General features: G+C 40.9%; 1 protein-coding gene and 1 non-coding gene across 2 annotated transcripts; one reads left to right on the top strand and one right to left on the bottom strand.

Annotated features, from left to right (window-relative positions):
• The first annotated feature begins 1,140 nt into the window (after positions 1-1,140).
• CTXND2 (cortexin domain containing 2) lies at positions 1,141-21,224 on the top strand. Its single transcript, XM_040626668.1, has 2 exons — positions 1,141-1,243; positions 20,824-21,224. Exon 2 carries the CDS (start codon positions 20,897-20,899, stop codon positions 21,062-21,064), a length of 168 nt encoding a protein of 55 aa, XP_040482602.1. The 5' UTR covers positions 1,141-1,243; positions 20,824-20,896; the 3' UTR covers positions 21,065-21,224.
• Positions 4,351-4,453, bottom strand: LOC121102160. The gene has a single exon (XR_005834248.1). It is a non-coding gene; the product is annotated as a U6 spliceosomal RNA (small nuclear RNA).
• Positions 21,225-22,077: the final 853 nt, after the last annotated feature.

Below are 22,077 nucleotides of genomic sequence, written 5' to 3'. Positions count from 1 at the left end.
CTCCATTCTGTCCCCAGCATCTAGTACAGTGACACGTAACTAGCATGAGGTAAAATTTATTAAATATAGAACCTCTTTCAGGAGAGTTACTTTTTTAAAGTGTGATCATATTTTGAATATGTATCTAGTATTCAAAAAAATGTTTTGAGTAGATTATATGTACATGGTACAATACGAGCCACCCGATTCCTCATCTTGGAGCCCTGGAGTATGTCTCTCCAGAAATGTTCTGTATATTTATAAAACATACGTACATATAGACAGGAAAGGGTGTGTACACGCACAGACACACATATGTCCTATAGAATTTTTTCTTTTTTGAACCACATAAAACCTTAGAGAGGGACACCTGGTCGGCTCAGTAGGTTAAGTGTCTGCCTTCCGCTCAGATCATGATCTCTGGGTCCTGGGATTGAGCCCCAATTTGGGCCCTCTGCTCAGCGGGAAGGCTGCTTCTTCTGTTCACTCTCCCTCTGTGCTCTCCCAATCTCTCTCTCTCAAATAAATAAGTAAAATCTTTAAAAACAAAAACAAAAACCTTAGAGGAAATGGTAATAAATTTTGCATTCAAGGTATATATGAGCATGCGTAATACCTAATACAGAGTGAAATAGGTTTGACTTTTCTGATTCAAATGTTCTAAGTAAATTCTTTTTGAAGACAAGAGGTTTTAGAGCTTCACTGATCTTGTTGACTAATAGTTCTCAAATTTGAGCATACATCACAGTCCCCTAGAGGGACGGGTAAAAGCGCAGATACGGACATCCCAAAGTTTCGGGTTCATTAAGTCAGGGTTACAGGTCCAAGAATTAGCATTTCTAACCATTTTCCATGTGGTGCCACTAATCCAGAGAACCATTGCATAGACCAAAAAGCTGGCTCCTGACCCATCTTCTACCACTCGTGTGATCCACTTACAAGGTATTACTTGAGCTATTAACCTTGGCTGCCCCAGCCCTGGCAGAGCTGTGGAAATATTCTTCTACTGACCTGGGCTCCAATTTAATCTAGTGGGATCATTTTCTCACTCACTATGGGAGTGTCTGAAACTTGATCCTGTTTTCCTTGAACTATTCATGAAGCTTCTGAGTTCAGCGTGGGAGTGGGAAGGGACAGAGCTACCAACCCCTTTCCTTTCTGTACGAGTGAGTGGATAAAAAGGGGAGAGGCTGCCAAGAGATGTGCCTGAGCTGGAGGAGACCGCCCTGCCAACAGTCAGCCTTGCATATCACTCTCTCAAAAGGTAAATAACTGTCCGTATTGTCTTTCTGGTGAAGTTTTTATGGGAATAATTCCAACAATTCTTCTGAGTGTCATAGCACTTCTCTACAAGCTTGGGAAGTACTTAGGGAAATGCCTGAGGAAAGTAAAGAACTCTTTCTTTCCTTAGAGGTTTTCTGGAAAAGTGAAACTTTGAGTAAGAGTCACGGTGTTGTTTTGAGGCAAACTGGGGGAACCTGTGTTGGTCCCATTGCCTACAGGATATCTTTGATTTTAGGGATTATAGGAAGAGAGCTCCCCATCACCTCTCCCTTTAGAGTGAACTTATGGCCGGGAGAGAAAAGCTGGGTCTTTTTAGGTGGTTTTTGTTGTTGTCCTGTTTTGTTTTTTGTTTATTTGTCTTTAAGAAATATAGGGCAACAGATAGGAAAAATGAAGTGATTTGGGAAGGGAACACAGGAAAGGAAGAAGGGATTGGTCTTTCTGGGAAATATTAAGTGAAAGCGAACGAACTTCTGCTGCAGAGTTGTAAATGCTATTATTCTGTGTCCTATTTTAGCAGTATCCGATTTTACATAAACCAATAGATTCATGCCCCTCCTCCTGTTCCCTTTTCTAGTCCTAAGCAGTGCTGCTGTTCATCTCAAACAAAACAGGAGCCTTTTTAAAAAGATGTTATTTATTTATTTATTTGTCAGAAAGAGAGAGAGGGAGAGTACAAATGGGGGGGAGGGGAGTGAAGGAGGGGTGGTGGAAGGCAGAGGGAGAAGCAGGCTCCCCGCCGAGCAAGGAGCCCAATGCAGGACTCGATCCCAGGACTCTGGGATCATGACCTGAACTGAAAGCAGATGCTTAACCAACTGAGCCACCCAGGTGTCCCCAAAACAAGAATCTTAGGAACCACTAAAAAAATTCTAGGGCAGGTCTTCACTTTGGAAAACAGATTTTAGATTTACCATGGTATCTGTCACTTGAATCTGTCAGGAAAAGTGATTTTTGCCTAAGAGTCTTAGAAGAAAGGAAACAATATCCAAGGCTCCAATGATTTGTGATTTTTTTTTCCATTTTAAAAAACTTTTTACCTAATTTTGCATTCAAAATCTTGCATTCTTTTTCTGAAAAAGAGAGCTCCAACTTGTATAAACTTTCAGGACCTATAAAACCTAGATCTGATCCCTGCATATGAAAATAGGAGCCAAGAACATACATATCATACTTGGAACCAAAACAACATCAGTCTTCTCCTTTTCTTTTCCTTTTTCAATAAGAATGTATTTTACTTTTTCGAGGTGGAGAGAGGAAAGATATCAGCCTAACAGCAGCAAAATTAGCTCACTGGAATTTGGCAGCCATGAGTGAGAAGTTTAAATATGTAAACTAGAGACCTTTCATTCAAAGTTCAGAAATTCAGATTTAACTAGATAAGGAGAAGGAGAATCACAGATGACTTGATGTTTTCCAATTTCCAGATACTGAAGGTTTCCATCGCTCTGCAGTATTTGAGGCTGTCGGCGATACCCCTCCTTGAAATTCTCTCATCTGTTCAATTTCATGACTCTACACTCTTCAGGTTTTCCTACTTACTATTCCATCTGTGGTTTCTTGATCTCTTTCCACCGACATAAAAGCAGGCATTCCGTTGTTTCGATTTCTCCTTTGGCCATCTTATCTACTTCTACGATTTCAGCTACCCTGCGTAAGATGGCTCAGCTCTAAAGATCTTGCTTTTCTTCACTCCTAAACTTCGGTCCCACATTTCTGCCTCATGAGCATATCATACCAGTACGTTTAAATTCAACCTACTCCAAACTGAATGCATCATAGTCCCTTAAAACATCTGCTAATTCCTAAAATAAATAATTCTAGGGGCGCCTGGGTAGCGCAGTCGTTAAAGCGTCTGCCTTCGGCTCAGGGCGTGATCCCGGCGTTCTGGGATCGAGCCCCACATCAGGCTCCTCTGCTATGAGCCTGCTTCTTCCTCTCCCACTCCCCTGCTGTGTTCCCTCTCTCGCTGGCTGTCTCTCTGTCACATAAATAAATAAAATCTTTAAAAAAAAAAATAAAATAAAATAAATAATTCTATAAATGGCAACATTTTTCTTTCAGCCATCCAAAGTCAAACCCCAGAGGGGTGCCTGGGTGGCTCAGTCATTAAACGTCTGCCTTCGGCTCAGGGCGTGATCCCGGCATTCTGGGATCGAGCCCCCCATCAGGCTCCTCTGCTGGAAGCCTGCTTCTTCCTCTCCCACTCCCCCTGCTTGTGTTCCCTCTCTCGCTGGCTGTCTCTTTCTCTGTCAAATAAATAAATAAAATCTAAAAAATAAAAAAAAAGTCAAACCCCAGAATTTTTTTTATCGTTTCCTTCTTCCTCCCACAATATGTCCATTTAATTTATAAATCATGTCAAATCTCCTTTCACACCCATTCCTTTTTGTTACTATATCATCCTAGTTTGTCCTTTTGTTGCCTCTTACCAAGACTGCTGCCACTCCTTCTAATTGTTTTTCACCCTATGGTGTCTATTTCCTGTCTCCAATATTTTTTACACACTGTTGCCAGTTATCTTCCTAAAGTATGGCTTTGATGATTTACCGTCCTTCAACAAGCATGAATTGTTTATGCTTAATATGCCAGGCACTGATATAGATATTAATTCATTTATGTAGGTATACTAAACATCTACAATGTACTAGCCCTGCCTAGGCACTGAAGCTATGCCACCAATGGGACACAGACCTAAGGCTTAGAGCTTACATTCCAGTTAGAGTTAGTGGAATGCCCAGTGTGATATGGCTGCTACTCTCATTTATCTGCTCAAAATCCTTCAATGGTTCCCCCATTTGAATAAAATTCAAATTCTTTTTTTAAGGATTTTATTTATTTATTTGAGGGAGAGAGAGCGAGAGAGAGAGCGAGCATGAGGGGCAGAGGGAGAAGCAGATTCCTGGCTGAGCAGGGAGCCCAATGCGGGATTCCATCCCAGGACTCCAGGATCATGATCTGAGCTGAAGGCAGACGCTTAACTGACTGAGCCACTGAGGCACACCTAAAATTCAAATTCTTTATGCTGACTTTCAAGGCTCATTATGATTATTTTCTTCCAAGTTTTTATTTAAATTCCAGTTAGCTAAAAATATGGAATGATTCGTGAATTTGTGTGTCATCTTTGTGCAGGGGCCATGCTAATCTTCTCCGTATCATTCCAATTTTAGCACAAGGCTCATTATGATCTTATCTCAAGCAATAGAAGTATAGTACCTAGATGAATAATCTTGAGTTTAATTGGGCACCACATTTTAAAGGAGATATAGACACACTAGATTCTTTTCAGTGGAAAAAGACTAGAGTGATAGAAAGACCATATTCTCTGAGAAATGATTAAATTATGAAATGACTGAAGAAATGAGTCAACAAGTACTTGATAGCTATCTTCATATCCTGAAAATCTTGTGTACGGAAAAGATAGGTGTTATTCTGTAAGGTCCTAAGTTAAAAGTGGAGCAGTGCTAAGGAGACAGGTTTGGCTCAATGTGAAGGACTACTTTTATTATTGTAGCATTGTTTACACTAGCCAAGATATGGAAGCAACCCAAGTGTTGAGTGGATAAAGAAGATGTCGTGTGTTGTGTATATGTACGCACACACATACATATATAATCAAATATTACTCAGCCATGAAAAATAATGAAATCTTGCCATTTGCAACAGCATGGATAGACCTAGAGGATATTATGCGGAGTGAAGTAAGTCGGAGAAAAACAAATACGATATGATTTCACTTATATGTGGGATCTAAAAAAAAACAAAACAAACAAAAAGCAGAAACAGACCCATAAATACAAGAATAAACTGGTGGTTGCCAGGAGGGGGTCGGGGAAAGTCAGAATGGGTGAAGTGGAGTGGGAGGTCCAGGCTTCCAGTTATGGAATGAATAAGTCATGGGGATGAAAGGCACAGCACGGGGAATATAGTCAACGGTATTATGATCGTGTCGTATGGTGACAGATGGTGACTACCCTTGGGGTGAGCATAGCATACATATAGAATCGTTGAATCACTACATTGTATACCTCAAAGTAATACCATTGTGTGTCAACTATATTTCAATTAAAAAAAAAGAAAAAAGGGGGCGCCTGGGTGGCACAGCGGTTGGGCGTCTGCCTTCGGCTCAGGGCGTGATCCCGGCGTTATGGGATCGAGCCCCACATCAGGCTCCTCCGCTGGGAGTCTGCTTCTTCCTCTCCCACTCCCCCTGCTTGTGTTCCCTCTCTCGCTGGCTGTCTCTATCTCTGTTGAATAAATAAATAAAATCTTTAAAAAAAAAAAAAAAAGAAGTACTTTTAAAGAATGGGCCACTTTGGAAGATAGTCACTTCTGGTCCCTGAAGGCCGCTGAGGAACTCACCCAAGTAGTTAAAGCAGAAACTTTGCAGGAATGATTAGAAAGCTAATTCCACAACATGACTTTTAAAGGTTCCTTCCAACTATGAGATTCTATGATTTTATACCTTTCACTTTCATGCATTGTGAGCTCTACCATACTGGACCAAGCAGTATTTCCCCAAAAGTTCTCATGCTTCTTTGACTCCCTCACTCTTTCTTCATTGAAGTGTTCTCTCCTTATTCCAGATTGAGCTCAGCCATCACTTTTAGAAAGACTACTATGACTTCTAGAAAGACTACCCCATCTGAGTTCGGTCATCAGACGAGGGCCATACTGTCCATTCTCTATACCCATGAGAAGCGTTCCTTCTGACACCGGTCTCCACATCAACAAACATTTCCTACTGAGTTCAAGCACTGTGCTAATCTATGCTGTGAGAAGTTTAAAAAATCCAAACATTTAGATTTTTGCCCCCTAGAAGCTGTTGGGGAGCAAGAATTCCTGTCCTCTCAAAGGTCCTTGTAGCTGGACTAAGAACCAAAATGGGACAGATTAACAGGAGAAAATCAAATTTAACAGGTGTATGTAGGGGACTCCCCATAGACATGGAAATTCCAAAGGCAGGAAAGATGAGATATATATGTCATTCTGAACTACAGAGAAGGGGCTAGGGGTCTGGGATTTCAGAGGAAAGGAATGTACTTCAGAAGGTGGTAAGAAGAGCAGATGACCCTTATTTTGGGAAAGACTTCCAGTTTAGATTTTTCTGTGTGGTTAAGAGAGAGACGAAAGTTTCTCTTGAGCCCACAGGGTTTCAAGGGCCTCAGCTCTGAATGATCCACTTGCCAAGGTGACACATTGAGGCGGGGTGAGGGGGGCTGTCCTGAATCCCTTCAAAGCTCCTATTTGTGGAAGAATATCAGATTAGTTGTTGTCTCGTGCATCTTCCACGTTCCTGCCAGTCTGATATTTCTAACACAAATATCTAATGGTATAATTTCCACGTTTAAAAGCTTTCCAATGGCTCCCCACTGATTGCAAAGTTGAGTCCAGAGTCTTTAACGTGCCACACAATGGCTCTAACAAACTGGCCTAGGCTATGGCTCCTGCCTATTCTTCGATAGAATACATTCCCAATACTTGCTGAACACTCAGTGTTTCTCAAACATACTATACTGTCCTCCCTGAAGCCCTCGTGTTTGTACTTGAAATATCTTCTCCACCTTCTCCTCTTTACCACCTTTATCTGCCTGGTGATCTCCACTCATTCTCAGCCCTCGGTTCAGTTCATGTATTTGCCTCTTCAGTAAAATCTTCCTTGACTCTTCCCTTTGGGTTCCTTCCCCACTTTTACCAACAGATTGCCATGGGATTATTTGTTTTCACTCAGGAAGTACTTATTTTTGTTTATTTTTCTCTGCAACTTAATATAAAACCAAGAAAGTTTACATGGTATAAAACCATACCCAGAAAGCCGTGATAAAGAGAATAAATGAAAGAAAATTAAAGAAAGATGCAAGTCTCTTGAAATGCAATAATTAAGAGGAGAAGTGGAAAAATCAATGAAATATTCAGGTTGTAACGGGTCTAGTGAGATATGTAGGTGCCAGGGTAAAATAATATGATCTTTTTGAGAAAGTGTAGTAATGAATAAAAGGAATATATGTGCTGGCACATATAATGAGATATTAAAGAAATATATCCAGGGACACCTGGGTGACTCAGTCGGTTAAGCGTCTGCCTTCAGCTCAGGTCATGATCCTAGGGTTCTGGGATCGAGTTCCGCATCAGGCTCCCTGCTCAGTGGGGAGCCTGCTTCTCCCTCTGCCTGCTGCTCCCCCAGCTTGTGCCCCCACCTAACAAATAAATAAATAAAAATCTTAAAAAAAAAAAAGAACTATATCCAGAAAGTGGCATCTGAGGTGTACACAGATTGATAAAGCAGGTTATTAAAATTGCAATGAAATTGCTTTTCTCATTACAACTCAATTATCAGCAAGTGTGTATTAAACACCTAGTATGTCCCAGGCTGACTTTTCCATTCCAGTTACAAAAATTCAAGAGAAGAGCTTCAGCCTAACTTCTACCTACCCCAGACCATTGAACTGTGGCAGCCAACATAGTGGGGCCATGTCAGAATATGGCATCTTCCACAACAGCCATATGGATGGACAGGAGGGGAAGTGTGGGGTAGACAATTTCAGAGAGATCCACTGCTTTCTGTTTTGACATTTACCACTTTATACCTATGTCATAGTTTGTGGATATGTCTTACCTCCCATACCAGACTGTAAGCTTCCTAAAGACAGAAACCAGACCTTATGTATTGTGTTATGCCTATAGGACCTGGTTTTTGTATTATACTTATTAAATGGTAAAAGGTGCATTCATATTAAAGTTGATAGAGTTCAAATAGTATCGGCGGGAGAGCTGGTTGTAATCTCCATTTTCCAAACCACACAAGTATGTAGGTAAAATAAAATGACAAGAGGAGCTATAAAGGAGTATTTATTTACGCCCCTGGGACTCAGGTTTCAGTGAGGCCAGGGGAGGTGGGTCAAACAACACTGCCTCATAGATATAGTATTAGCGGAACCTTTTCTCAGATCAGAACCCCATCAGACCCAGGAACCCAGACTGCTTTTGCGCTTAGGGTGAAATTTTCATCAAGAACATCTCTAGTTAGAAATAAACCAAATGGCTGCAAGACGCATTTCCTGTTATCATAAAGACTGGCTTTGACAGTTAAATTCCGGGATACATACAGCCTAAGCTCAAAATGGAATTCTTCCTTCAGGTTCTACCATACATTGGATATCTATTGCACTCCTAGCACCAAATGAACTGAAATCTGGAGTACTTGTCAATGTTTTGAACTATGGGTTCCAGGCCTTTTTACCCTCCCTTTCTGTTGATGTTAGACACTCTCAATACTGCACAACTGTGACATGCGAAGAATACGCTCCGGCACTCCACCTGAATGAAAAAGTAAAGCAGCATTGACTTCCAGACACTCCATAGCAAGAGAAAAAGTGCAAGAAATGAGGAACGTGGGGCGTCTGGGTGGCTCAGTTGTTGAGCATCTGCCTTCGGCTCAGGGCGTGATCCCGGCGTTATGGGATCGAGCCCCACGTCGGGCTCCCTGCTCCACGGGGAGCCTGCTTCTTCCTCTCCCACTCCCCCTGCTGTGTTCCCTCTCTCGCTGGCTGTCTCTCTCTCTGTCGAATAAATAAATAAAATCTTAAAAGAAAAGAAAAGAGGAACGTAAATTCAAGGAGGATAATAATAGCAAACACTAAACATAGCAGTTGTAACGTGCAAGGCTCATGTGTGTTCCACGTGCAGTTATTTCTTTAACTTCAACACCTACCTCATAGGATTTTTCTATTATTATCTTAATTTTACAGATGAGGAAACCAAGGCTCCGAAAGGTAAAGTAACTTGCTTAGGATCGCCAAGTTTTATCAGAGCCGGAGAGATTGGCGCCAGAATCCATGTTCTCCACCATCATGTTATATTTAGTGATTGCCACTGAATTGTTCTCATTGGGGGTTAACTTATCTGGAAGGAATCCCCTTTGCCCTTTGTTTGTCCTTGGGATTGTTTGTCCACAAAAACCCAAGAATTGTGTGGACAAGCACAAATTTCCAATGAGCTCTCTATAAGCCGTTTCTTCTTTGACTCTTTACTGGACCCCCCTCATCCCCACCGTAAACACAGAAACACACAGTGATCTCTGGAGCCAATGAGCACTTTATTCAATTTTTTTTAATTTATTATTTTTTTTAAAGATTTATTTTATTTATTTGACAGAGAGAGAGACAACCAGCAAGAGAGGGAACAGAAGCAGGGGGAGTGGGAGAGGAAGAAGCAGGCTCCCAGCAGAAGAGCCTGACATGGGGCTCGATCCCAGAACTCCAGGATCACGCCCTGAGCTGAAGGCAGACGCTTAACGACTGAGCCACCCAGGCGCCCCTAATTTACTTTTTTTTAAGATTTTATTTTTTAATTCACCTCTACACCCAACGTGGGGCTCGAACTCACAACCCTGAGATTAAGAGTTTCATGCTCTACCCACTGAACCAGCCAGGCATCCCCCCCAAAGAACTTTCTGATCCATGATAAAATATTTGCAGTGCAGGGAAACTGTTCTTTTCCCGTCCTCCCTTAAGCCTATTCCTTTTTTTAAAAATTTTGTAATACTTGATAATTCAAAAGAAGTTACACCACATATTTAAGTTATGAAACATAGTAATAAATGAGCTGCTGTGAATCCATGACCCATTTTAAGAATTACACACTTACCATTACTTTTTTTAAAGATTTATTTATTTTAGTGAGAGAGCCTGCATGCGTGAGTTCAAGTGGAGGAGGGACAGAGGGAGAGGGAGAGAATTTCAAGCAGACTCCCTGCTGAGGGTGGAGCCCAATGCGGGGCTCAATTCCACAACCCAAAGATCACGACCCTGAGATCATGACTGGAGCCAAACCAAGAGTCAGATGCTTAACTCACCAAGGCACCCAGGCGCCCCTATACCATCACCATTATTACTATTATTTTAAGATCTTTACTTACTTATTTGACAGAGAGAGAGCACGAGCAGGGGGAGTGGCAGGCAGAGGGAGAAGCAGGCTCCCTCTGAGCAAGGAGCCCGATGCAGGACTCGATCCCAGGACCCTAGCATCATGACCTCAGCCAAAGGCAGATGCTTAACCAACTGAGCCACCCAGGCGCCCTACCGTTACAATTATCATCTACCTGTGTGCTCTTTCCTTTAGATCATCTCCCTACCTCTCTCCTGGAAGTAACCATCACCATGAATTTTCTGCATCACACCTTTGTTTCTCAAAAAATAGATTTATCACATACATATGTACCTTTAAATAAAATAGTTTTGCTTGTTGTGAGATTTATAAAAATAATGATGTACACACTTTTCTGTAATTTGCTCTCTTCACTTAATAACATATTTCCAAGATTCACCCATGTTCTCAGATGCAAACTCTGCTTGTTCACTAATTTTTTTCACTGCTTATAATATTCGGCTGTGGACTATGTCGCAATATACATAAAATTCTCCAGAGAGTCGTCGCTTGAGTTGTCTGTTTTTTGCCTGTACAGACAATGTACAATAGCATTGTTTCTTTTTTAAAATCTGTTTATTTATTTATTTGAGAGAGATAGAGTGCGCGTGCTTGCAGGGAGAGGGGCAGAGGGAAAGGAAGAGAAGCAGACTCGGCTGAGTGTGGGGCCTGACATGGGACTCCATCTCATGGCCCTGAGATCATGACCTGAGCCAAAATCAAGAGTCTGATGCTAAACTGACTGAGCCACCCCGGTGCCCCCACAAATAGCATTGTTTTATATTTCTCCTGATGTATATACGGGAGTGGAATTGTTGGGTTATGGAGAATTTGTAAAGTCAACCTTACCAAGTAATGCTAAAGGGTTTTCCATAGGGGATACTCTGGTTCTGCTGGTAGGCGGCATGTAAGAGGTTCAGAGGCGCCTGGGTGGCTCAGTTGGTTAAGCGTCTGCCTTCGGCTCAGGTCACCATCTCAGAGTCCTGGGATCTGGCCCGAGTGAGGCTCCCTGCTCCTTGGGGAGTCTGCTGCTTCTTCTCCCTCTGCCCCCGCCCCCCACATGCACATATGCTCTCCTTCTCTCTCAAATAAATAAATAAAATCTTTTAAAAAAATTTTTTAAGAATTTCAGATGACTCACATTCTTTTTTTTTTTTTTTTTTGAAGATTTTATTTATTTGAGAGAGAGAGAGTAAGCGCGGGGGGTGGAGGTAGGTAGAGGGAGAGAGAATCCTCAAGCAGAATTCCCACTGAGCATGGAGCCTGAGGTGGGGCTTGTTCCCAGGACCCCAAGATCATGACCTGAGCCGAAATCAAGAGTCACCCACCCAACCCACTAAGCCACGAAGGCACCCCGATACTCCCATTCTTGCCAACACTTTTTGTTATCAGACTTCATAATATTTAGCAATCTAGTGGATAAAAAAATGGTATCTGTATTTCCGTGATTACTGGTGCAATTGAACACCTTTTCATGTATTTATGGACCATTTATGTTTCTTTTTTGGTGAAATGCCCGTTCATGTCTTTTGCTAATTTACTTGTTGAGTTATTTGTCTTTTTAAAATTATGTTGGATGAGTTTTTTTTCTAATTTTGGATACTATTCCTTTGTTAGAAACATGTATGGCAAATATCTTCTCCAAGTTAGTGGTTTGTATTTTTACTTATCTTGCAGCAGCTGTAGTGATCAGAAGTTCTTAATTGTGAAGTAAAATTTGTCAACTTTTTTTATATATGTTGTACTATTTGTGTCTTGTTTAAGAGATCTTTTCCTATCCTGAGGTCATAAAAATTTCTATATTTTCTTCGAAAGGTTTTTAAGTTTGTTTTTGACATATAACTATAAATTTGGGTTTTTTTTTAAGGACAGCTATTTTCCAGTATCACTTATGAAATAGTCCATTCTTTTCCTGTGATCAACAATGCCCTTTCTGTTATGATTCAAATTTCCCCAAATGTGTGATTTGTTTCCAGGCTCTTTCTAGTCTGCTCAAATGGCTTATTACGTATGCCTACATATACGCTCCGCTGTCAAAAATACTATGGCTCTATAATAAGTTTTAATAACTGATATGGGAAATGTCCCCACCCTAAACTTTTCTTCAGAATGTCTTTATTTTTTGGCCTGTGAGTTCCCATATACACTTAAGAAAATTAGTTTGCCAGTTTTCTCAAAAAACCCTAATGGATTTTTGGTGGAATTGCATTATATCTAAAGATAAAGTTGGGGAGAGTTAACAATTTCACCATGTTGAATCCATAAACATGGTATATCCCTTCATTTATTTAGGTGGTCTTTAATGACTTTTAGTAAAGTTTGATAATTTCTTCCACACATGTCCTGCTCAACTTTTCTTAGACTTATTTTTAAGTACTTTATGTATTTTATGTCATTGTAAATAATGGCTTTTCTAAAATTACAGTTTCTTATTGTTTGTTGCTGGCATTTATAAATGCAATTGACTTACGTGTCTTATCCAGATTCTTGTGCTTATTTCTCATATTTTCCTTGGGCTATTCTATAGGCAATGACATCTGTGTATAATGACTATTTTTGTTTTTTCTTTTTAAATCTTTATGCTTTTTTAAAAAAAATCTTATTTTACTGTGCTGGCTAGAACCTACAGAATGATGTTGAATAAAAGTGAAGATAGTAAATATTTTTGTCTCATTACTGATTTTTTTTTGGTATTATTCCTGATTTTAAAAGAAATCTTTCAGAGCGCCTGGGTGGCTCAGTCAGTTAAGCATCTGACTTCGGCTCAGGTCAAGATCTCAGGGTCCTGGGATCAGCCCTGAGTCGGGCTTCCTGCTCAGCTGGGAGTCTGCTTCTCCCTCTCCCTCTGCTGTGCTCACTCGTGTTTTCTTTCTCTCTGTGTGTCAAATAAATAAATAAATTCTTTTTTAAAAAGTAAATAAATATTCTTTAAAATAAATAAATAAATGAAATTTTTCAATATTTGGCCATTAAGTAGACTGTCTGCTATACATTCTTGGTTAATACCCTTTATCAGGTTAAAGGTGTTCCGTTCTATCCCTATTTTGCTAATATTAATATAAGTATTTTATATTAGTATTGAATTTTGAATTTTATCAAATACTTTTTTGCAACCACTGAGATATTCCTATGGTTCCTCTCTCATATATATATATATGATATATGTAATGTCATTTATAGATTTTCTAATGTAAATTATACTTGCAGTCCTGGGATAAACTCAAACTCAACTTGGTATTTGTATCCAACAAGGTTTATTTCAGAGAGCAGAAACCATTCTAGGTTTTTCAAGTAGAGAGAGATTTTTTTTTTTAAGATTTTATTTATTTATTTGACAGAGAGACAGCCAGTGAAGGAAGGAACACAAGCAGGGGGAGTGGGAGAGGAAGAAGCAGGCTCCCAGCAGAGGAGCCTGATGTGGGGCTCGAACCCCTAACGCCGGGATCACGCCCTGAGCCGAAGGCAGAGGATGCTTAACGACTGAGCCACCCAGGCGCCTCTAGAAAGAGATTTAATACACAGAATTAGGTAGGATGCCTTTAGTATTACATGACCAAAAACCCCCCAAAAAACTCAGTTCAAATGGGATTAAACAATACATGGAAAAGTATAGATTTGCTAAGTGTTGGATGCAGAGTTCTATAGACGTTCAATAAATCAATCTTGTTACTTATATTATTCAAATGTTCTGTAGCTTCGCTGATTATTGCCTGGTTGACCTAGCAACAATTGAGAAAAATGTGTTGATCACGCACTATAATGACATTTTTAATCAATTTCTCCATACAGTCTTATTGTTTTCTTATTTATCTTGAAGCTATTTTATTAGGTACACACAATTTAGAATTGTTACATCTTCCTGCTGAATTTTACCCTTTATCATAACCCATTAATCTTCTCTATCCCTGAGAATGCTTTCTTTTTTTTTTTTTAAGATTCATTTATTTATCTGAAAGAGAGAGAGAGAGACTGTGTGTAGCCAGGCCGGGGGCGGGGATGGGGGTGGGGAGAGGCAGAGGGAGAGGGAGAGAGAAAACCTCAAGCAGACTCCTTGCTAAGCACAGAGCCCGGCGCCAGTCTTGACGCTGGTATCCTAGGACCCAGAGATCATAACCTGAGCTGAAATCAAGAATCGGATGCCTAACTGACTGAGCAAACCCGCACCCCAAGAATGCTTTCTATCTTAAGGTCTATTTTGTCTGATATTAACATAATGTCTCAGTTTTCTTTTAGTTAGTATTTATCTAGTATACTTTTTACTTTCAACCTTTCCATGCCTTTAAATTTTAGGTTAGTCTCATAAGCAGCATATAGCTAGATTGGGGCCAAGACCAAAAAATAGATGTTTATTATTTTTTTCTCTACCCAACATCCAAAAACCCTCTTATTTGAGGAAAATCTTCCTTTATGTGAGTTAGTAAGAGACAGAACCTTATTCCCACTTACAGAAGCCTAGAGAAGACAAATATTCTCTCTTCCACCCCTCGGTGGCTGAGGCGCTGGTGCATAACTCAGACTTGACCGGTCAGATGCACCAGCCAGGGACTGGAATATTGAGCAATGCAAAGATGACACAGTTTATAATTCAGGCAGGGCAGAGGCAGTGGTATCCAATGACGGTAGCAGGGGTGCTCAGCAAAATCATCCCATGCCAGCAGTGCCCTTAACCAGATTTTTCCCGTGCTGACCTTGGCTGTGGTTCCCAATGCCTCTTCTCCCTTGGTTTCTGCCTATTTTGTAAGACCAGTTCTACTTAATTCTGGAAGCGACATGGTCTCTTCTCAATAAATACTTGTATGCTTAGGTGAGGGAGATTGTTTCTATTGCTTGCAAACAAGGATCTTGACCAATACAAAAGTATTCTTTCTTTCTCTGGAGTTAGGGAGGAGGAGATACTCTGAAGGGGGAATAGGAGAGGAGTTGTTGGAGCCATTCTTGCTACCATAGGGAAGTCAGCCTGTGTATAAAAACAACATAGAAGAGGGACGCCTGGGTGGCTCATTCAGTTAAGCATTTGCCTTCGGCTCAGGTCATGATCCCAGGGTCCTGGGATTGAGTCCCACATCGGGCTCTGTGCTTGGCGCAGAGCCTGCTTCTCCCTCTTCCTCTGCTGCTCCCCCTGTTCATGCTCTCTCTGTCAAATAAATAAATAAATAATCTTAAAAAAAATAGAAGAAAGGTGGGAATGTGAAAAATCATAGAATATAAAGTCAGAACCCTGATAACACCTTAAATCTCTGGATCCAATGATACCTAAAGTTAAACCTTACTCCGGGCTTCAGCCTCATAAGTTAGTAAATTGCACATATTGTTTACTATCACTGAAGTGGACTTTTCTGTCACTTGCAACCAAATGCATCTGACCTGATGCCTTTTCATTCTGCCTTTGAAAAGAAATCCTTGGGACGCCTGGGTGGCTCAGTCGGTTAACTGGCTACCTTCGGCTCAGGTCATGATCCAGGGTCTGGGGATCGAGTCCAGCATTGGGCTTCTTGCTCAGCGGGGAGCCTGCTTCTCTCTCTGCCTGCCGCTCCCCCTGCTTGTTCTCTCTCTGTCTCTCTGACAAATAAATAAATAAAACCTTTCTTTAAAAAAAATTTTTTTTAAAAAGGAATCCTTTGCTAGATTCTGCAATAGGTTTTTAGCTGCTATTTGACTTTTTTCTTTCCTAGTTGAATTTATAAATGATTTAAAATCTTAGTGTCTTCATTTCCTCACTGCCCTTTCCTGCTTAATCCACTAAAGTCCTTCTTTACCACTTTGCTGACACTATTTTCTTTTAGACAACCAATTGTCTTCTCCTGTCTTAATTCAATGCCACATTCTCAAAGTCATTTATTCATTCAGCAAACATTTTTTACATGCCCACCTTAGCAAAGTGTAGTGCTACATTCATTCATTAAACATATATTTATTGAACAGCCAATATATCCTAAACTTTTAGGATAAAAAACAAACAAATTAGATATGGTCTCTATTCTCATGTCAGATTATTATTTTATCAGAGAAGACACTCAAGTAATTGCAGTCAGCTATAGTGAATGTTACTAGAATATCTCCCTGGGAAATTAACATTTAAGCTAAAGCCTAGAAGTTGAATATAGAAGGTGGGAAATAATAAATGGAGAATGTTAATGAAAACGCTTAGACACAAAGGAGCATCATGCAAAACTCATGGAACTGTGAGAAGTCCAGCATTACTGGGTGAAAAAGTACAAGGGAGAGAGTGAGTGGCAAAAAACAAGGTTCCCTGGGGTGCCTGGGTGGCTTAATCGGTTAAGCGTCTGCCTTTAGCTCAGGTCATGATCCCAGGACCCTGGGATCAAGCCCCATGTTGGGCTCCCTACTCAACAAGGAGTCTGCTTCTCCCTCTCCCTCTGCACCTGCCCCTTCCCCCAGTCATGGCACGCTCTCTCTCTCTCAAATAAATAAAATCTTAAAAAAAGAAAAGAAAAAGAAGCAAGGTTGCTAAATTATGGAGAGCCTTAGAACCCCATTAAAATGTTTGGAGACTTTTTTGAGCCACATGACGACACTTACTGGTAATGTTTCACGGAGCTGTTTAGTTCCTGGCTAGCCCAAACTAATCTTTTATGAAACAAGTGTTCTCTCCATGTTCCCAAAAGACTCATTAAACCATTTTTCAAACTAAATCTATTGCCATTTTTTTCTCTCTAGGGTTGGAGGATATGCAGGGCTCTTTCTCTCCCAATGTGTTTCTCATGGGTTCCTCAGAAATTCCCTCACTAGGGTTATCTAACGGCAGATCCCTCAGAATCATGTCCCTCCGCTGGCTTAATAGTGCTGAATCCAAGTCCACTTCCAGCCACTTTCTGTTAAGGTAACTTCCTTCTAGCAGGAATCCCTCTTGGGCGAGATCCTTTTTCATATTATCCCCTTGACTGGTCCCTATCTCTAGGGTCATTTATCTGGCCCTCAGGGAAAAAATCCTCCTTGATCAATCTCAATTCTGTCTTCTTTTCTGTTGCTACAGCCTGCTTCAGCCAACCTCTTCTTCCTTTCTTTCTTTTTAATTTCTTTTTTTTTAAAGAATTTATTTATTCTTTATTGACAGAGATAGAGACATCCAGTGAGAGAGGGAACACAAGCAGGGGGAGTGGGAGAGGAAGAAGCAGGCTCATAGCAGAGAAACCTGATGTGGGGCTCGATCCCATAACGCCGGGATCACGCTCTGAGCCGAAGGCAGAAGCTTAACCGCTGTGCCACCCAGGTGCCCCTCTTTCTTTTTAATTTCATGTTAATAGGGTAAGAGCGCTTAACAGGAGATACCCTCTTAACGAGTTTTTAAATATGCCATACATTACCACTGACTATAGATACAATGTCATACGGCAGATTTCTAGAACTTATTCATCTTCCTTAACTAAAATTGTATGCCTGTTGATTAGTAACTCCCCACGACTAGTGACGTTGAACATCTTTTCACGTGCTTATTGGCTGGTTGTGTATCTTCCTTAGAGGGGTATCTATTCAGATTCTTTGCCCAATTTTTTTTTAAAGATTTTATTTATTTATTTGACAGAGAGAAAGACAGCCAGCGAGAGAGGGAACACAAGCAGGGGGAGTGGGAGAGGAAGAAGCAGGCTCCCAGCAGAGGAGCCTGATGTGGGGCTCGATCCCACAACGCCGGGATCACGCCCTGAGCCGAAGGCAGACGCTTAACAACTGAGCCACCCAGGCACCCCTTTGCCCAATTTTTAATTAGGTTATTTGTCTTCTTATTATTTAGTTGTAAGAATTCTTTATATATTCTAGATGTAAGTCCCTTATTGGATATATAATTTGCAAATATTTTCTCTCATTCTGTGGGTTGTCTTTATACGTTCTCAATAGTGTCCTTTGAAGCACAAAAGTTTTTTTTTTTTTAAAGATTTTATTTATTTATTTATTCGATAGAGATAGAGACAGCCAGCGAGAGAGGGAACACAAGCAGGGGGAGTGGGAGAGGAAGAAGCAGGCTCATAGCGGAAGAGCCTGATGTGGGGCTCGATCCCATAACGCCGGGATCACGCCCTGAGCCGAAGGCAGACACTTAACCGCTGTGCCACCCAGGCGCCCCTGAAGCACAAAAGTTTTAAACTTTATTCTTTTTTTTAAATTGAAGTATAGTTGATACACAGTGCAACAATGTTACATTAGTTTCAGGTGTACAACGTAGTGATTCGAAATTTATATATTTGTGCTTTGCTCAGCACAAGCGTAGCTACCATCTGTCACCGTACAATGCTATTACGATACCGCGGATTATATTCCCTATCCTGTACCTGTCATCCCTATGATGTGTTTATTCCATTACTAAAAGCCTGTACTTCCCACTCCCCTTCACCCATTTTGCCATGCTCCAACTCTCTCCCCCTCCTGCAATCATTAGATTGTTCTCTATATTTATGGATCTCTTTCTGCTTTTTGTTTGTTTAATTCTTTGTTTTTCAGATTGTTTAGATTCCACATATAACAAATCGTGTTATTTGTCTTTCTCTGTCTTCCTTATTTCACTTAGCGTGATACCCTCTAGGTCCACCCATGTTGTCGTAATGGCAAGATCTCATCCTTTTTAAGGCTGAGTATAAAATTCCACCTTATATACGTAAATACACCACATCTTCTTTATTGATTCATCTATTGATGGACACTTGAAAACATCTTAAATTTTGATGAAGTCCACTTTATCTTTTTCTCTTCTGTTTCTTGTGTTTGTGAGGTCATAGCTAAAAATTCTTTTTTTTTTAAGATTTTATTTATTTATTTGACAGAGAGAGAGAGAGCCAGCAAAATAGGCACAGAGGCAGGCAGAGGGAGAGGGAGAAACAGGCTCCCCACTGAGCAGGGAGCCCGATGCAGGACTCTATCCCGGGACCTGAGCTGAAGGCAGAAGTTTAACAGACTGAGCCACCCAGGTGCCCCTGTGTTATCATAGTTAAAAATTCGTTGCCAAATCCAAGGTTATGAAGATTCATCTTTTGTTTTCTTCTAAGAGTTTTGTAGTTTTAGTGCTTACATTTAGGTTTTTGATCTATTTTCAGTTAGTCTTTATATAAGGGTCCAACTGCATTTTTTAAAAAGAGTTTATTTATTTATTTGACAGAGAGAGAGAGAGACAGTGAGAGAGGGAACACAAGCAGGGGGAGTGGGAGAGGGAGAAGCAGTCTTCTGCTTAACGACTGAGCCACCCAGGCGCCCCCCAACTGCATTCTTGTACATATGGCTATCCCACTGTCACAGTACCATTTGTCTTCTTTCCTCACTGAATGGTGTTGGCACCCATCAAAAATCAGCTGAGGGGCGCCTGGATGGCTCAGTTAGTTAAGTGGCTGCCTTCATCTCAGGTCATGATCCCAGAGGCCTGGGATTGAGTCCCGCATCAGGCTCCCTGCTCAGCAGGAAGCCTGCTTCTCCCTCTCCCTCTGCCTCTCCTCCTTGCTCTTGCTCTCCCTATCTCTCTCAAATAAATAGATAAAAATTTTTTAAATCTTTTTAAAAAATCAATTGACAATAGGTATATGAGTTTATTTTTAGCCTCCTAATTCTATTTCACTGATCTATATGCCTATCCTTATGCTAGTGCCACACTGTCTTAATAACTGTAACTTTCTAGTGAGTTTTGAAATGGGGAAGTAGGAGTCCTCTGATTTTGTTCTCTTCAGTGTTGTTTTAGTGAACTAAGTTTTAATAACCAAAATCGATCCCTTCTGAGATGTACCGGATTTTTCATTAAGAGATGGCAATGATAGGGGCGCCTGGGTGGCGCAGTCGTTAGGCACCTGCCTTCGGCTCAGGGCGTGATCCTGGCGTTCCAGGGTCGAGTCCCACATTGGGCTCCTCCACTGGGAGGCTGCTTCTTCCTCTCCCACTCCCCCTGCTTGTGTTCCCTCTCTCACTGGCTGTCTCTATCTCTGTCAAATAAATAAAGAAATAATCTTTAAAAAAAAAAAGAGAGAGATGGCAATGATAGCACAGTTAAATGTAGTGATTAGAAAAAATAAAAATAATTTCATGTTTACATTGTCTTTATGTTAAGACTCCAGAACAAATTAGTTACAATAAGAACTCAGATTTTTGAAAAATCATAAAGAGGGATTTAGACTTAACACAGAATTGGGATGTTTAAGACAGTTTTACCTGGATCTTACAGGGCCAGGAAGCCCCAGTTGATTTCTGCGTTATACATGTTTGCTCATGTTTTGCTTTGGAGTAAATTTCTAGCAATTTAATGCTTTATGTGTGTATATATTTTGAAAATCACCCATATTAACTTTATCAGTATCATGAGTGCTTCTTAAATAAATCCTGCTGTTTTGTTTTTGCTTTTCTAAGCCTTCTTTGGTTTTGACATAATCTTATTAAGAAAACACATATATAGGGGCGCCTGGGTGGCACAGTGGTTAAGCGTCTGCCTTCGGCTCAGGGTGTGATCCCGGCGTTATGGGATCGAGCCCCACATCAGGCTCCTCCGCTATGAGCCTGCTTCTTCCTCTCCCACTCCCCCTGCTTGTGTTCCCTCTCTCGCTGGCTGTCTCTATCTCTGTCGAATAAATAAATAAAATCTTTAAAAAAAAAAGAAAACACATATATACACATACAAACCATAAACTTGTTTGATCCTCTTTTGTCCAGGAATATGACAAGCCTGAAGATACACCTGAGAAGGTAGCTACAGCCAAACAAGGGTAAAGAGGCCTGTGTTCCCATGGATGATTCAAGCCTGTCCAGCAGTGTTGACGTGGACAAAGGCTTTGCCATTGCCTTTGTTGTCCTTTTGTTTCTGTTCCTGATTGTGATGATTTTTCGGTGTGCCAAGTTGGTGAAGAATCCCTATGAGGCCAGCTCCACAACCACGGAACCATCTCTGAGCTGAGCTATGAGAAAGCCTGATAGACTCCCCCTCAAAGGAGGTCTGAAATCTTCTATACAGATATTCATGACCCAGACTTTATATTATTTCACCTCTCTGTATGTCAGCCTTCTCAGTCTTGCATTCCACAATAGGCACAGATAATAAAAAGGATGAAACACGAGTCAGTTTAGCTTGTTGCTATTCAGGGAAATGCTTACAAAATGAGACCGAGACAGGTTGAACTCACTGATTAAAGTAAGGCCATGGGTTTCAATTCTCCAGTATCAAATGTCCTTAAGATAAGATAGTTGGACATAATTGTATGATGTAATGTAATATAATGATGCTTGGTGAGGCCCACCTAAAGCTAGAACTCCTAGAGGCAGTCTTAGGAGATCCCTTTAGTTGTGCAAATATAAGGCCAGCAGGAACCAATTGTCCTATGATAAGAGTCTAACAGGACCTTTTTAAAAAAAATTTTTTTAATTTATTCATTTATTTGAGAGAGAGGGCTGGGTGGGGGGAGCAGAAGGGGAGGGAGAAAGAATCTCAAGCAGACTCCGTGCTGAGTGAAGAACCCTACCCTAGTCTCAGGCTCCTCAAGGGGCTCAATCCCACGACCCTGAGATCGTGACCCCAGCCGAAACCAAGAGTCGGAGGCCCAACCGACTGATTCGCCCAGGCGCCCCTAACAGGACCTTTCTAGTGTGTGTGGTTTTGTAAAATCTGCTGCCCTTCTCAAGGGGGCAGAGCTCTGTGACAGAGGGGGAGTCATTTGCCTTTAGTGAATCCCTCAATCTTTTTCACCCCACCGTTCCTCATCTATAAAAGAACATCTAGCAGATTGAAAAGGGACCCTCCAAAAGGTGTGTCCATGTCCTCACCCTTGAAACCTAGGAATGTGACCTTATTTGGTAAAAGGATCTTCACAGATATAATTAAGTATCTCAAGATAAACTCATCCTGGATTATCTGGGTGAGCCCTAAATCCAATGACAAATGTCTTTTATAAAAGACAGTAGAGACGATATACA

Source organism: Ursus maritimus, unplaced genomic scaffold, assembly GCF_017311325.1.
Source record: "Ursus maritimus isolate PB19 unplaced genomic scaffold, ASM1731132v1 scaffold_12, whole genome shotgun sequence".
Taxonomy (NCBI): domain Eukaryota; kingdom Metazoa; phylum Chordata; class Mammalia; order Carnivora; family Ursidae; genus Ursus; species Ursus maritimus.
The sequence above is the reverse complement of the archived record's forward strand: the minus strand, read 5'-3'. Positions and strand labels throughout refer to the sequence as shown.

What these genes read in the sequence shown, in the direction of transcription:
- CTXND2 (XM_040626668.1), top strand. Translation starts at nt 20,897, where the DNA reads ATGGATGATTCAAGCCTGTCCAGCAGTGTTGACGTGGACAAAGGCTTT.